The 14,050-nt window shown below is 41.1% G+C and overlaps 1 protein-coding gene across 2 annotated transcripts; it reads left to right on the forward strand.

Moving 5' to 3' along the window:
* Positions 1-1,652: 1,652 nt before the first annotated feature.
* plekhf2 (pleckstrin homology domain containing, family F (with FYVE domain) member 2) lies at positions 1,653-11,289 on the forward strand. 2 transcript variants are annotated; one of them, XM_061820086.1, is made up of 2 exons: positions 1,653-1,844; positions 10,110-11,289. In XM_061820086.1, exon 2 carries the CDS (start codon positions 10,121-10,123, stop codon positions 10,844-10,846), a length of 726 nt encoding a protein of 241 aa, XP_061676070.1. In that variant the 5' UTR covers positions 1,653-1,844; positions 10,110-10,120; the 3' UTR covers positions 10,847-11,289. The 2 variants fall into 2 exon arrangements, with proteins under 2 accessions (XP_061676070.1, XP_061676071.1); XM_061820087.1 differs by lacking the exon at positions 1,653-1,844 and adding an exon at positions 3,569-3,573.
* The last annotated feature ends 2,761 nt before the right edge of the window (positions 11,290-14,050 follow it).

A 14,050-nucleotide genomic window follows, 5' to 3' on the forward strand; every position in this document is an offset into this window, starting at 1 on the left:
CCGCCAAGTAAAGGAGCCTTCAGGAATCAAAATCAAAATTAAAAAAAAATAAATATATATATATAGTGGGGATGGGGGACTTGCGCCCAAACAGAAGTGTGCCACTAGGCACTGTTTTAGCCACACCACAGAAAATGTGGAAAAACTGAAATGGTAGAAAAACAGTTTAGCGCTGATCCTCACAACTCAATACTGCAGTTCTCCATTTTAGTAGGTTTTTGGCAATGTTTAAAGTATTTTCAAAATGAATCTCAGAATGGACTTTGCAGTCCATTCTCAATCGTTTTTTTTTAGAGCTTGGTGAATTATATGCCAATGAAAATTTTGAATTTTGAAAGTCTCGATTTGACATTCTTAAGATACTCTATGTCCTTTTTTTTTGTCTTGAGGGATAAGTACAATTAAAGGGACAAGTGAGCTTAAGAACTCCGCCTCAAGGTGGCGCCAGTAAACTTCATAAAGTCCATCCATCCATTTTCTTAGCCGCTTATCCTCATGAGGGTCGCGGGGAGTGCTGGAGCCTATCCCAGCTGTCAACGGGCATGAGGCGGGGTATACCCTGAACTGGTTACCAATCAATTGCAGGGCACATGGAGACAAACAGACGCACTCACATTGATACCTAGGGGCAATTTAGAGTGTGCAATTAATTTTGGATGTTTTTGGAATGTGGGAGGAAACCAGAGTTACCGAAGAAAACCCACGCAGGCATGGAGAGAGCATGCAAACTCCACACAGGTGGGTCAGGGATTGAACCTGGGACCTCAGAACTGTGAGGCCAACGCTTTACCAGCTGAGCCCCCGTGCCGCCTTCATAAAGTCTAGCTCCCATCAATTCACATTGGTTTCCTTGCAGTGGAAGGCCAAAATCACTTGGTGGCGCTATGGTAACATTTTATTGTCAATCCTCAATATATGTGGAACATATAGAGGGCCAGAATCACTTTTTCAATAGGCCACTGCTAACAGAAAATTAATGATGAAAAATAAAAAAAGTAAAAACAAAACAAAAACACAACACATAAAGACAAAAAACATCCATTCATAAATACTCTTGTTTTATGATGTGGTCGAACCTGGAAGAAAAGTTATGGGGTCTCCCACAGATGTTGCGTTCACGGCGTGCATGACGTCACTCGCCCCACCCCTCGGAACTAAATTGAAAATAAACAAGCGACAGAAGCGTCGGCAGTAAATTAACACACATGCACATACAGAAAGAATGTGTCAGTTCTCGAGTCCCACCCAGACCCCATCACCCCTCAACTCCTCTCGGTCACTTTTCAGACCCGACCCGAGTGGCTCAGCTCAAATCCCTCACCCGCCTGAGTTGATGGGCACAATTGAAGGCAGAAGGAATTTGGGGGATGAGGAAATTAGTTCTCAAGATGGATGGGAAGGAGTCACCCGACAACTTCAGATGACATACTTGAGACCATATTCGCGATTTAATAATCCGCGCAATTTCCATTTATGTTGCGTGGGTCTGAGTCAGCACTCCCAACCTACTTTGCTGTCGTTTACCCTGATTAATTCTGTGATTTCCGACCTTCCAAGTATTCCTTGAATCCGCCTGGTCGGACTAGAAGTTCTGAGTTCCGACCATCCTTGAAGGCATCGCGTTGCTCGGCTGCCTTGTAGTTGTTGTTGACTTTTTTTTTTTTTTTAACTGAGCCAAGCAGCGGGCGGTGGTGCGTTTGCGGCTGCTCGGCTCCTCTGTGACGGACACTTTCTAATGGGACGACCCGCTCAACTCGCTCCATCGGCTACATATATAACGCGTTCATAGTCGCCGGATAACAACAAGTGGGAGGGAGAGAGAATAAAACAGAGAAAAGATTCTGGTACGTATTTCGAGTTTTTAAGGGGAAAAAGTTACTCGTTAAAGCAAAGTGTCCTACATACTGTTTACTAGCTTAGCTGATGAGCTTTGACTTTTCTCACCGGAGCTCGAGTGAGTTTATCCAACTGGTGAACTTTGCACGGTTAATAATTCTCCGGGGACCAAATGGGGCAATAACTTCCCCAGCTTTACGTTGTTTGAGTTTGACGTCGGACAAAGTCGACGCGAGCCGCGTTTGAGGCGAAGAAGCTAACTTTCCAAGCTAGGCTAGTCTAGGCTAAGGCTAGCAACAGTTGGTCAAAATCGGATGTCAAGTTGAAAGTTGTCCATTTCGACGTATCGACAAATCTGTCATATTAAATAGTTAAAGTTGTTCTAATGCTTGTTTAAAAGTTCTAATTTGGAAACACTGCAATGAACGTTTTAAGTTTGTTTGATGGTAGCATGGTAACTAATACTTTGCACAGCTGCCACTCAGTTTTGAGGTTCGGGGTTCGAATCTCGGATTCCTGTGTGGGGGTTTGCGTGTTGTGGCTATATTTGTGTGAGGTTTTCCTCTTACTGAATGGCTGCCAGTCCATTGTTTGTCGGTATGGGGTCTGACATTGATTGGTGGCTAGTCCATTGTTTGTTTGTGACCTGCCGTTGACTGAGCTTAATTGAAGACTCAAAAAATTAGTGTGAATGTGAGTTACGAAGCATTGTTTGTCTCTGTGACCCCTCGATTGTCTGGGGACCAGTCCACCTTCATTTAGGATCAAAGTCAAACTACTCTCCAGAGTGTTCTAAATCATTTATAATCTGAAATTTGCTTTTGAAGTGTAGCGAAAGTATGATCCAGACGCTTGATGAGTCTCCTTCCTGTTTCAAAAGGGAAGTTGCAGTTCAGCGAATTTCATTGGGGCAACACAGTGGAGCGGCTGGTTAGAGCGTTGGTCTCGCAGTTCTGAGGACCGGGTTTCAAATCCCAGCCCCGCCTGTGTGGAGTTTGCATGTTCTCCCCATGCCTGTGTGGGTTTCCTGCGGGCACTCAGGTTTCCTCCCTTATTCTCAAAACATGCATTAATTGCCCCTAGGTGTGATTGTGATTACGAACGGTTGATCGTTTCTATGTGCCCTGCGATTGGCTGGCAACCAGTTGAGGGTGTGCTTGCCCAAAGATAGCTGGTATAGGCTTCAGCACTCCTGCGACCCTTGTGAGGATAGGTGGCCAAGAAAATGGATGGATGGATGGATGGATGATTTGGCACCAACCATGGTTTTTGCTTTTTCTTTGACTGTTTTGACACTTGGCCAGAAGTGGTGGGGAAAAAATGTGACGATGACCGTGGGACAGGAAGTGGGGGAAAGCCAAACACGAGCCTCGATCCTGGCTGAACAGTACAGACCCTTTCCAAAAAAGTTTAGTAATTTCCATAAATCCATTCAAAAAGTTATTTTAATCTATTATAGATGCAGGGTCCACAATTTAAACAATCTCAAGTATTTTATTTTTGCATTATTTAGGTTTCCAGCTCTGACCTTTTTGTTTTTGGGTGAGGGTGCCCATCATTTTCCTCTGGGTTATAGCCCATAGATTTTCTATGGGGTTTAGATCCGGCAAGTTGGTTAGCCAGTGAAGTACTTTGATGGTGTGCGCATCAAACCTGGTTTTGGGGCTGGAATATGAAATCTGTATCTCCAGACAGATCCTCAGCGGAAAGAATCCTGAAGTCCTCTAAAAGATTCTGGTAGACTGGATTTTAGAAAGCAAAGTTTTCCAACACCTGCACAGGCAGGACATTGCACCCCAAATCATGACTGACGGAATAATTCACACAAGACCTCAAGCAGCTTGGGTTGTGTTCTTCACCCGTCTTCCTCCAAAACCCTTGGACTTTGATCCTTGAATGAAAGGCACACTTTACGTTCATTGGAAAAGAGGACCTGGGATGACGGTCCGTAGTCCAGTCCTTGTCCTTGGTCCATTTGAGATGCTTCCCATGTTTACTCAGAAGTGGCTTGACCCGAGGAACCCGACTGTTTTAGCCCATTTCTATGATGGTCTTCTGGTCAGTTGTCAAGTCTGGGCAGGTGCTTTAATTTTAGTTGATGATCATAGTATTTCCATTTTTTGAATTCATAATTTTGTCAGTTTTATAAACTGGAACCCCCAATTATTAATGAATAGATGTTTGAAATATGGGGCCCTGAATCTATAATCTATGAAGGTTTAACTGTTTGAATAGAATTATGGAAATAATTTCATGTAATTCATTCTTTTGGAAATGGTCTGTGTCTACTGAAGTTGTGAATTATTAATATTGCATAATTACGAATGTACAACATTGAGGAGGGATTAAAATAAATTTAAATCTAATCTAAGAAAACAAAAAAAGAGGATTAAGATGACGCATGTTGATGTAAGTAAAATAAATTTAAATCTAATCTAAGAAAACGAAAAAAAAGAGGATTAAGATGACGCATGTTGCTGTAAGTAATAATAGTCTAATTATGCAATATGTGTTTGATTTGTACAAAGTGAAAAGTATAATATTGACTGAATTATATTCTTACTTTCAACGATTAAAAATGTTAGTTATGACCGGGAAGTAGGTTATTTCAATCCCCCCCCCCCCACTTTTCTGACTTTCTACTCGGTGTTCGATGAGCAAAAGGCAAATTTCACTTTTGATTACTATTTCAAATCAGTTTCTTGCTCTGTCGCTTTGAGGATTATGAATGTGGGCATTGTACACCTTAAACGATTAATGAATATTCTATAAAATAATGGAATTGTTGTTGGGGAAACGCAACTTCCCATGTTGTGTAAGCGTTTGCGCCTCAGGTGTGGAGGGCGAGGCGCTCTTGAGTGATCTCCCTTTCTCGATTCCCCCCACCCCCCCCGCACAGCGCCTTAATCCGATATGTCCGTGTGTGTATAAATGGCTGCAGATTACAAGGTACCTTGTGTGGACCTCGCCACGGTACGTGAACTGGAATTTACTGTTGCTACGGTAACACCTTGACAGGCAGCACTCGAAGTCATTCTCAACTGACCAGTGGAAAAATAAGTTAATTGCTATATAAAACAAGGACTGCTGAAGTAGCACTATTAAAAGTAGTGTGTCTATAAACTACTCACAAATGCTTATGAATTTCAGAATGAAGCAAAAATGCTTTGTAACATCTGAACTTAATTTCCCTCAACCTTTGAATGCTGCACTGGAAGAGTCACAGAAAGCTTAGAAGTGCTTGTCCTCGGAATTTCTCATGGTTCAAACAGCCGTTGTCAACATTGCTGTCCGTCTGATTTGATATCTGTGGCTCTTCCAGTCTCCCTGGAACTCTTGTTTTAATCTCCTGATGGTACGATAAAGTCAGTGGTTAGTGGAAAAGAGATTGGATGAGTCACAGAAAGAGAGAGAATTTCTGCAAGCGATTGACACTCCCTTAGACGTGATTCAGATTGCCTGAAATTCTCGTTCAAACGGGAAAAAATAAGTACAGCCAACAGTTTGCAGCTAAACAAATACATATATAATTGTCTTTTTTTATTATAACTAAAACAAAAGGATAGGAAGGATGAACTAAAGATTCACTCTTGCCTCGGCTGATGATTGCCACTTCCCGCAGGCCATAATTTTCACGTTATTCATTCATTTACTAATCATACACGTGATTATGAATGGTGTCAATCAAACATGAAGATATTTTACCCAAAATATCGTACAGGAGCTAATGAAGTGATCTGCGAGTTCTGATATTGCTGCACAGAAAAGCCAGGACAGATTTCAACTAAACTTGTGATGAATACAAAATGATCGAGCAGCACGTTTGGACATGTCAGCCAATCGAACGGCTCGACTGTTGTTACAACTTGATGTGGATATAAAACAAACAAAAAAAAAATTGCTGGCTGCTGTGAAATGAAAGACTAAATGGTTCTGGAGAAACATCTTCCGTCTCAATGTTTCTCATGAACGCACGAAGGTTATGTAATATGTTAATTATTCCTTCCGGCTGTTTTAGAAATGTGTTCAAGCTTGAACCGTATGGAGTCGACTTACTAAAAAGCTTATGACGAGCCTTAAATTTCAACTGCCGTGCTCTGCTTGCACACACCGACGAAAACGCGTCTCTACAAGTTCTTTCTAGTATGATCTATGTGGTTCGCATTGAGTTGATCCCAACGTTTCTGCTTCAAACCAAAATGGCGGATTTCTTGTGTCTTTTTGTGTGTGGCTTCCTGAGACTTTTGATGGGTCTACTCGTGATTGACATGCTCTCTTCGTGTTGCCAGGTCAAACTCGTTGGAGGCTGTATGGGAAAGAGTAGTGGAGGGTAGACTCGGGTCAGAAGTCAGTATCTGCGAGCAAGAGTATGGTTTCATGCCTAGAAAGAGTACCACAGATGCATTATTTGCCTTGAGGATGCTAATGGAAAAGTACAGAGAAGGTCAGAAGGAGCTACATTGTGTCTTTGTCGATCTAGAGAAAGCTTACTACCGAGTACCAAGAGAGGAACTGGACATGTATGAGGGCAGCAGAAAAGTGGTGAGGTCTGCCGTAGGTGTGACAAGAATTTAAGGTGGAGGTGGGACTGCATCTGGGATCAGCTCTGAGCCCCTTCCTGTTTGCTGTGGTAATGGATAGGCTGACAGATGAGGTTAGACTGGAATCCCCTTGGACCATGATGTTCGCAGATGATATTGTGATATGCAGTGAAAGCAGGGAGCAGGTGTAGGAACGATTAGAAAGCTGGAGGCACTGACTGGAAAGGAGAGGAAAGAAGATTAGCCAAAGTAAAACAGAATATATGTGCGTGAATGAGAAAAGTGGAGGGGGAAGAGTGAAGCTACAGGGAGAAGAGATAGCGAGGGTGGAGGACTTCAAATATTTAGGGTCAACAATCCAAAGCAATGGTGAGTGTGGTAAGGAAGTGAAGAAACAAGTCCAAGCAGCTGGAACAGTTGGTGGAAGGTGTCTGGTGTTATGTGACAGAAGAGTCTCTGCTAGGATGAAGGGAAAAGTTTACAAAACAGCGGTGAGGCCGGCCATGATGTACGGATTAGAGACTGCGGCACTGAAGAGACAACAGGAAGCAGAACTGGAGGTAGCAGAAATGAAGATGTTGAGGTTAGAGAAAGCAGACTTTGATGGTTTGGACATGTTCAGAAGCGACAGCGTGAGTATGTCGATTGACGGGTCTTGAGGATGGAGCTGCCAGGCAAAAGAGCCAGAAGAAGACCAATGAAAAGGTGGTGGATTGAAATAAAAAAAAAAAAACATGGATGTTGCGAGGGAAGACACGAGGGCAGTGGGTGTTAGAGAGGAAGATGCACGAGATAGGCTCAGATGGAAAAAGATGACACTCTGTGGCGACCCCTGACGGGACAAGCCAAAAAGGAAAAGAAGAAGAAGCAGACACAAAATTATGTTAAATCTCGAGTTTTTGTTTTTGCATGTGGTCGTGCGAAAGCATCTAATACACATCTTCAATAATTCAATTTATTAATAAGTCACCCTCAAATCCAGTTTAACGTAACATAAAATTTGGTCGGTATATCCATCATGAGTAGACCCGCAAAAAGTTCTCAAGAAGCTATGCCGGAAAACACACCAGAAGTCTACCATTTACCAGACGAGCAACTGGTTTTGGCTGACAAATTCATACAAGATACGACAGGTTGGCGAAAAGATATTTCCCAATCCTTGCCTGCTCGCAACCCTGACACGTCGAGAGCTAAAGGGTCCGTCTCCAGATTTGTTGTTTTTTTTAATCCTGGTTATCACGCTTCACACAAAATGTCGCTGCGCCGACGAGAGTTGATGCTGCACTAACGAGCCATTAAAAAAAAAATAAAAAGTACGTTCAAACGACCGAGATGACGGCAGGCCGCTTATAAGGCTAAAAGTCACTTTGACTCATTAATTACGCGTTGTCTATAAAGCCGCAAGCATGAACTTCAAATACTTTAATTACGACACAGGGGCTAGAAGAGATTAAACAAAAAAAATGAAGAATCCTTTTTGTTCCTTTGGTTGCATTGATGTTTAAAATATTCAGCATAAGAAATGAAAGCAGTTGCTGCGTGATGCTAATCAGTCACTGCTTCCCGCGTTATCTACCAGGCGCACGTCTCCGTGTGAAGTGGCCAAAGTTGCCGAGAGACTCCGCAACACGGCTTTTTGAGGCCGCCCGCGTCTTCTGTTCAGCGCCGCCAATTATTCTCATCCGACAGCGGCCGCATCTGCGCCTTCCTTCGCACCTCAGATGTCCGCGCTAGCGCCTCGTTAGCATGCACGTGGCGCTCCTCATGTCAACCAACAGGCTTGCTTTTGTCTCTGTAGCGAGCGTCTTAACGATTAGCAGGCCAGTGAGAACACCTTTAGTGTGGGGGAAAGGCTAGCATAGATAATTAGCATCATTAACTAGCTCACCTTAGTAGCATGACTTACACAGTAGCCAGTGAAACACATTTGGAGTGGGGGGTTCTACACCCACCTGCAATAAGTGAAAATTGATGATAGAGAGGGGCCTTGCGCTTTAAAGTTTTCATTCCTTAGATCACTCGTTCTCAAACCTTTGGCATCCAGTACCACGTACAAGAATTTTTAGCCTGCCAAGTACCGTCACTATTGGCAACTTTTAAAATATAGTACACTCGTAGGCCTTTGTGTCCATTTAAAAACAAAGTAGAGGCTTTATGCCTAAAAGTAAAATTGATATTGTTGTAACCCACTTTAATATCATTAATCCATCCATCCATTTTCTTTGCCGCTTATCCTCACGAGGGTCATGCTGGAGCCTATGTTGTAGCCAAGTTGGATGGTCGTTATTCCGTATTGCGACACCAGCCCGAACGGAGTTGGCGATAGCGTCGAGTTGTCTTTCGGATTCGGCTACTGGAGGCGGGTAGCCGCCCGACACGATGTTGGATTCGTAGCCGGCGTTCCCGGAGAGCTAAAGCACATTCTTCTTAAACTCTCTCACAGTCGACGTGACACAAAAAAATAAAACCTGTATTCAAGTGCCAAACCATTCAACTACGCCATATGATGGCAAGCGTCCATTAGCTTTAATGCTAACATGCGTAGCGGTAGAGTAGCGCCGATCACTTGCATTGATCACTAGCATCTGCTACATGTTTAGTTTACGTCCTCGTCCTGTGAGGCGAGCGCTCGGCTTTGTGAACGTGTTAATTAACGCGTTGAAGTGTGTGTGTGTGTGTGTGTGTGTGTGTTGGGGTTGGGAGGTGGGGGAGGGGGGCTGCACGAGGCCCTGAGCTTGCGTGGAATGCCAACAACCTCGTCGCCCTCAGCTGGATCACTCGATTGAAAAAGCAGCAGTCAACCAACGCCGATGTGTTACCCGTCAGGCCGTATCATTACCGAAAATTATGGATAGTTTCACCCTTCAAACACGTTTCAACTGTAAACATATGCAATAATTACTTAGTGTCTTTATTCTTGGTATATAACAACATTCACGGAAATATGTTTTATAGAACCCTGAGGGGTAAAAAAAACTCGTCATATTGTGACATTATTCATTAAAATTTAATTATTTTTTAAAAATATTTTTAATGTTTAATAATAAAATATTTGGGTGGAATTTTAAACTTTTTCCTTCATTTTGACTTTACTCAATTATTAAAAATGTAACAATTGTAGTATTACAACTATTTATAGAAATTACTAACATTTTTGAGAAAAAGAAATGCAACTACCTTCTTAATATCACATTATTCAGTGTTGTAACTTATGAATTTATCACTTATTTATTACTCTATTACTATGACTTTACTCACTATGTTTTCAATGAATTGATTCCCTCAGAAAAAGGTTTACATTGCCGATAGATGCCATTAGATGTTAAATTTTTCTGTAAATGAAACTCCTCAGCTGACTTTAACATGGCGCCAAGATGGCGGCAAATCACTACTTTTGGCTACATGAAGCTGCTCATCTCACTTCAACATAGCCATTTGGTACAAATATTCCACTAGATGGAGCCAAAGCACTACTTCTGTAGCAGAGCACTGTTTTGGTCTAAATGAGACACCTCAACTCACATCGACATAGCTCCTCGATACCATGGTGCCACAAGACGGTGCCAGAGCACTGCCTTTCTCGTAACGAAGCTCCTCAGATCATTTGAACTTGGTTCTCGAGCACCAATACGTACTGTACGTAGAGGCAAAGCGCAAAGATCCCCAACAGAGTGGTTCCCTCGTTCGTCTTTGGCGTTTGAGCTAACGGGCGTGTGCGTTGTGTGGGCGCAGGCCGGGCCAAGATGGTGGACCGCCTGGCCAACAGCGAGGCCAACTCCAAGCGCATCTCGGTGGTGGAGGGCTGCTTCGGGGCGGCGGGCCAGCCCCTGGCCATCCCGGGCCGCGTGCTGATCGGCGAGGGCGTCCTGACCAAGCTGTGCCGCAAGAAGCCCAAGGCCCGGCAGTTCTTCCTGTTCAACGACATCCTGGTGTACGGCAACATCGTGCTGCAGAAGAAGAAGTACAACAAGCAGCACATCATCCCGTTGGAGAGCGTCACCATCGACACGGTGCCCGACGAGGGCGAGCTGCGCAACGGCTGGCTCATCAAGACGCCCACCAAGTCCTTCGCCGTCTACGCCGCCACCGCCACCGAGAAGTCCGAGTGGATGAACCACATCGGCAAGTGCGTCCAAGAGCTGCTCCAGAAGAGCGGCAAGGCGCCGGCCGGCGAGCACGCCGCCGTCTGGGTGCCCGACTCGGAGGCGGCCGTCTGCATGCGCTGCCAGAAGGTCAAGTTCACGCCCGTCAGCCGCCGCCACCACTGCCGCAAGTGCGGCTTCGTGGTGTGCGGGCCCTGCTCCGAGAAGAAGTACCTGCTGCCCAGCCAGTCCTCCAAGCCCGTGCGCGTCTGCCAGTTCTGCTACGGCCAGCTGGTGGCCGGCGTCCGCTCCGACTCGGTCGGGCGCCCCGGGGACTTCCGGGACGCGTCGGACGACGACGACGACGACGACGATAGCAGCGACTGAGCGGCCGGCCCCCCGGGCCCCGACCCTCGAACTGAGCTGCGTGGCACCGAGGTCCGCTTACACTTCCCCCGCTACAAGGTAAAAAAAAAAAAAAAAAAAAAAACTCTAATACTTTAAGAATAAAAGCCTGGGACTTTGAGGAATTTTTTTTTTTTTTTTTTTTTTGGAGTACACTAATCGGCAAGAAAATGTCAGAATTTTAGGGGGAAAGTCAAGATATTTGGAATTCATTTTTTTTTCATGAAAAATAGGATTTATAGTCATTTCTCAGATAATAGGAAGTCATATAAAATGAGATGAACTACTTTCCTCTTTTCATTTTTTTTGACCCTTCGCCACTTGTAGGGTTTAGCTGCATTTCTGTTAAAATTTAAAAAGAGAAAAAAAATGAAAATATTTTGGGGAAAAATTGAATATTCCTCCTCTAGTACTTCCCATCCAAGAAATAATACTTTAAAATTCCAATTTTCTTCTTTTACGTTTTCAATGATTAAATTTAACTTTTCACCTTTGACAAAATGGCAATTTTAATTTTGAAAGATTTTTTTTCTAAATTTTTCTTTAATCGAAAAAAATACAAGAAAGTAGTTTGACATTCTTTTCATCAAGGAAATATTAGGACTTCTAGCTATGCAAATAAAGTTTTTCAAAAGAAAACCAATTTTTTTTTTTTTTATTCACACATTCAAGAAACATGTTTTGAGAATTTCCTTTGTTCCTATTATTTGAAGATAATTTCTTTTTGGAGTAGAACAGGAAAAGAATTAAAATTAAAAAAGAAGTAAAATTTGGGGGATTTTTTTCTTTCCACAAGCAAAAAAAATTGGGAAAAATGTAAGATGTTTTACAAAAACAGGTTTTTTGGGGATTTATAGTTGAGGAAAGGTTTTTTTTTTTCCTTTATGAAAGGACTTCATGGGAAGTCTTCATTTTTTTCAAGGGAATAACTTTTTTTTTTTTTTACTGTTTCACGCAAATCCTATTTTTTATAGAAAAAAATATTGAGAAAAATCTTAGTCCTTATTTCTGGAATCAGTACCTCTTTCTTGCAGTCAAAGTATTTTTGCATTTTGTAGTATTTTCAGCAATTTCTCTACAATGTACTACGACGTGATCACCTTCGTGCCTTTTACAACACACCAAACCCCACCCCCCACCCACACCCAAAAAAGACACAAAAGCAATTTGGTGCTTGTTAAATGTCACTTTGGCAACCGTCACCGTGGCAACGGGACTTTTTTGTTCGGAGCTCATTGTCAGTTTAGAAAAAAATTCTTGAGAGAATAAGGATGTCTTTCTTTTTAGAGAAATATTTTGATTTCCTAATTTTTTTTAATTAAAATTTAAAGAAGTTTTTTTTTTCTTTTCTGTATAGATCAGACTCAGAAGATTGCTAAACAACTTTAAGCCTCTAAAATTACAACTATTCTCATTGTAAACTAAAGATTCGGACATAAAAAAAAAAGTAAAAAAAAAAAACACAATATTGCAAGTTTATTCTTGTAAGAATACATTTTTTTTTCTTTAAAAATAAATATCCAACTTCAAATCTGTAAGATTGACTTTTTTCCCTCCCCAACATCAATGAATAGATTAAATTTTTTTCAGAAATGTCAATTTTTTTGTAAAATGTATTTTTTTTTTCATATTCATGTAAATTTACAACTGATTAAGGTTTCTGATGGGGGGGAAAAAAGAAAATGCAGCTTCATTTTCTTCAAAGAATTTATTTTTTTGGGGGGGTAAGTATGAAATTGTTAGAAAAAAAAAGATGTAAGCTGTTTAGAAAAAAAAAACAAAAAAAACCTTTCGAGTCAGACTTCTTGTGTCCGAATTTTATTTTTGCCAAGTTTGTGGCACTCCTACAAAATGAGGGAAGTTTGAAAAGCATATGAAAAATTAAGGGAATTTTTTAAAATTCATATTTGTTAGAAACAAATCCAACATTGAGGTGAACATCGACGATCTTTTGATTTCACGTCCGCTCCATGCTTTTTAATCACAGTACTCTTTGTTGATTTTGTAGAAAATGAATTTTTCCCGTTGTCCGTCCGATCGACGTCTGAAAAGGGCCGCGATGACACCGGCTGTAATCCGTTTGTAAATGATTGCTTTTATGATGACGGCCATCTTGAATAATATCCTTTTGTAAACGTTGATCCACTAACTTTTGCTGGCGCGCTTCCTGATTGGCGCACCGGTGAAACCTCCCGTGCCACAAAATGGCGGCTTTGGAGATTCATAACATGGCTGATTTTCCTTGGAATTCTGTTTTTGCTTTGTTGTTTCAAAAAGGGCTTCAATCAAGAATGTAAAAAATCTGATTCATGAATGATGATCACTAGATTATTAAATCTTGTATGAGTGAGGAAGTCTTGCATCCTTTTTTTTTGTCAAAACTAAACTGCCTATTTGATTTTTTTGGATTACAGTTTTATATTGCACTACTTTGATTTGCATTTGAAACATTTTCAGGCCATTTTGTCTTTTACTCCTTTTCATATCAATGTTTTGAGTGCAGTCACCCATGAAACTCCTTTTTCAGAAACTAAGGTTTTATATTTAATATGTCCCAATATTGTCATTTGATAAAGAACAAAATGTCAAGTAGAAGGAAACCCTTGCCACCCAAAATATGATTCACACCAATTAAAAAAAAAAAGTTTTACAGATTTTAAAATAAAAACATTTTTTTCCAAGAAATAAAAATATATACAGTAATAAATTATATATTAACAATTCTCATTATTTTGTCTTTTGGGTGGGAAAAAGTAAGTGTATTGCTTCTGTATTTTAATTTAAAACTATTTCCATAAAATCTTATGGTATAATTTCAGATTAATTTGCAGACCTCCAAACCTATCTGAAAATTGAGAAACATTTTTTTGTATTTTCAAAATATACATATTTTGTTGAAGTAGCAATCAAAGAAACAAAAGACAGTAATATAGAAAGACCAAAATATTTTGTTTGCAAAAGAAAATAAAACTTTTTTTTTTTTTTACCTATACAGAAAAAAAAACGAATAAAAATTATTTTCAAGTTTTGAAATAAAATTCAAATGAAAAATGTTGAGTGGAGAAGGGAACCCTTACCATCCAAAATATGATTCGATCCAATTTAAAAAAAAAAAAAAAAAGTTTCACGGATTTTAAAATAAAAACTCACCAATTTTTTTTCCAAGAAATAAAAATTGTACAATAA

This window comes from Syngnathoides biaculeatus, chromosome 5 (genome assembly GCF_019802595.1).
Source record: "Syngnathoides biaculeatus isolate LvHL_M chromosome 5, ASM1980259v1, whole genome shotgun sequence".
In the NCBI taxonomy this organism is placed as follows: Eukaryota; Metazoa; Chordata; class Actinopteri; order Syngnathiformes; family Syngnathidae; genus Syngnathoides; species Syngnathoides biaculeatus.